The sequence below is a fragment of the Perkinsus marinus genome, assembly GCF_000006405.1.
Source record: "Perkinsus marinus ATCC 50983 genomic scaffold scf_1104296973738, whole genome shotgun sequence".
Classification (NCBI taxonomy): domain Eukaryota; phylum Perkinsozoa; order Perkinsida; family Perkinsidae; genus Perkinsus; species Perkinsus marinus.
In genome coordinates, this window is record NW_003201349.1 from 1 (window position 1) to 967 (window position 967).

The window sequence follows — 967 nt, forward strand, 5'->3', positions numbered from 1 at the left end:
TCCTCAACACTCTGGGAACCTGGCCGAGACCATCATGCCCCATACACTATTCTCGCTTGAGTTACCAAGGTCAGCCGCTGTTCTGAAAGCTGGGTGTGGCGTATCCAAGAGCCTCTGAGGTCCTCCCGCCTCAGCTCTGAGTATCAGCTTCGCCCGCCTTACCTAAAGATCGAGGTGACCTATCGATACAGGCTACAGACACATTATTACACTCTGGTTCGATGCTGCTGGACGGGTCTTATAGTACAAGTGATAAGCACTCATCATCGACCTCTGCAAAGAAGCCAGTTCAGCATCTCCTGATACGAGTCTGCGAACCTATGGAAAAATACCATGACCGGGAATCGAGCCTCGGACCTCCTGATGCTCACTGTCTCGACCTCCTCCTGTACACTGGGGATGCCACCAATGACACAGAGCCTCTTTTCATCAACTCCATCACCTCCCACCTCCCCTTCAGCAGGGAATGGATGATCGCTACCTAGAGGCTGCAGACCGAGCTTCCGACCTACGAGGAAAGCACGCTGAGCCTCCACAGTAGCACACCCAGGAACTGGGAAGGCATACCTAGGAAGAGCATAAGCTCAACAGCATAGGGCATGTCATCGTGAGTGACCAGGGAGGCGCACAAGCCCTTGGCACCAGCTCGGGCAGTTCCTATAACAACACTGCATCACTGGTTACTAGCTATACACGTTACTTCCGCATCTGTGCACAAAGAGCTTGGAGCTTGATGGGAAGTCGTAGTTGATAACGTAGTCCAACTGGGGGATATCGATGCCTCTAGCGGCCACATCAGTCACCAACAACACCTGGCGACTCATCCATCGCTGCTCATAAGACGTACAAGTCACTACCGATGCCTTTCCCGAGCGGAACTTGGAGAGGCTGGAAGTCCTCTGAGTCTGGTCCATGGACCCGTAGATAGGAGCGTTGGTGATGCCAACTTGTGTGAGCAATGATGCGA

General features: G+C 53.2%; 1 protein-coding gene across 1 annotated transcript; it reads right to left on the reverse strand.

Annotated features, from left to right (window-relative positions):
- Nucleotides 1–3: 3 nt before the first annotated feature.
- On the reverse strand, nucleotides 4–914 carry Pmar_PMAR024924 (DEAD box ATP-dependent RNA helicase, putative; the record flags this gene model as incomplete). Its single annotated transcript, XM_002766054.1, has 6 exons — nucleotides 4–162; nucleotides 211–318; nucleotides 372–508; nucleotides 547–657; nucleotides 701–812; nucleotides 858–914. 6 exons carry the CDS (start codon nucleotides 912–914, stop codon nucleotides 4–6), a joined length of 684 nt encoding a protein of 227 aa, XP_002766100.1.
- Nucleotides 915–967: the final 53 nt, after the last annotated feature.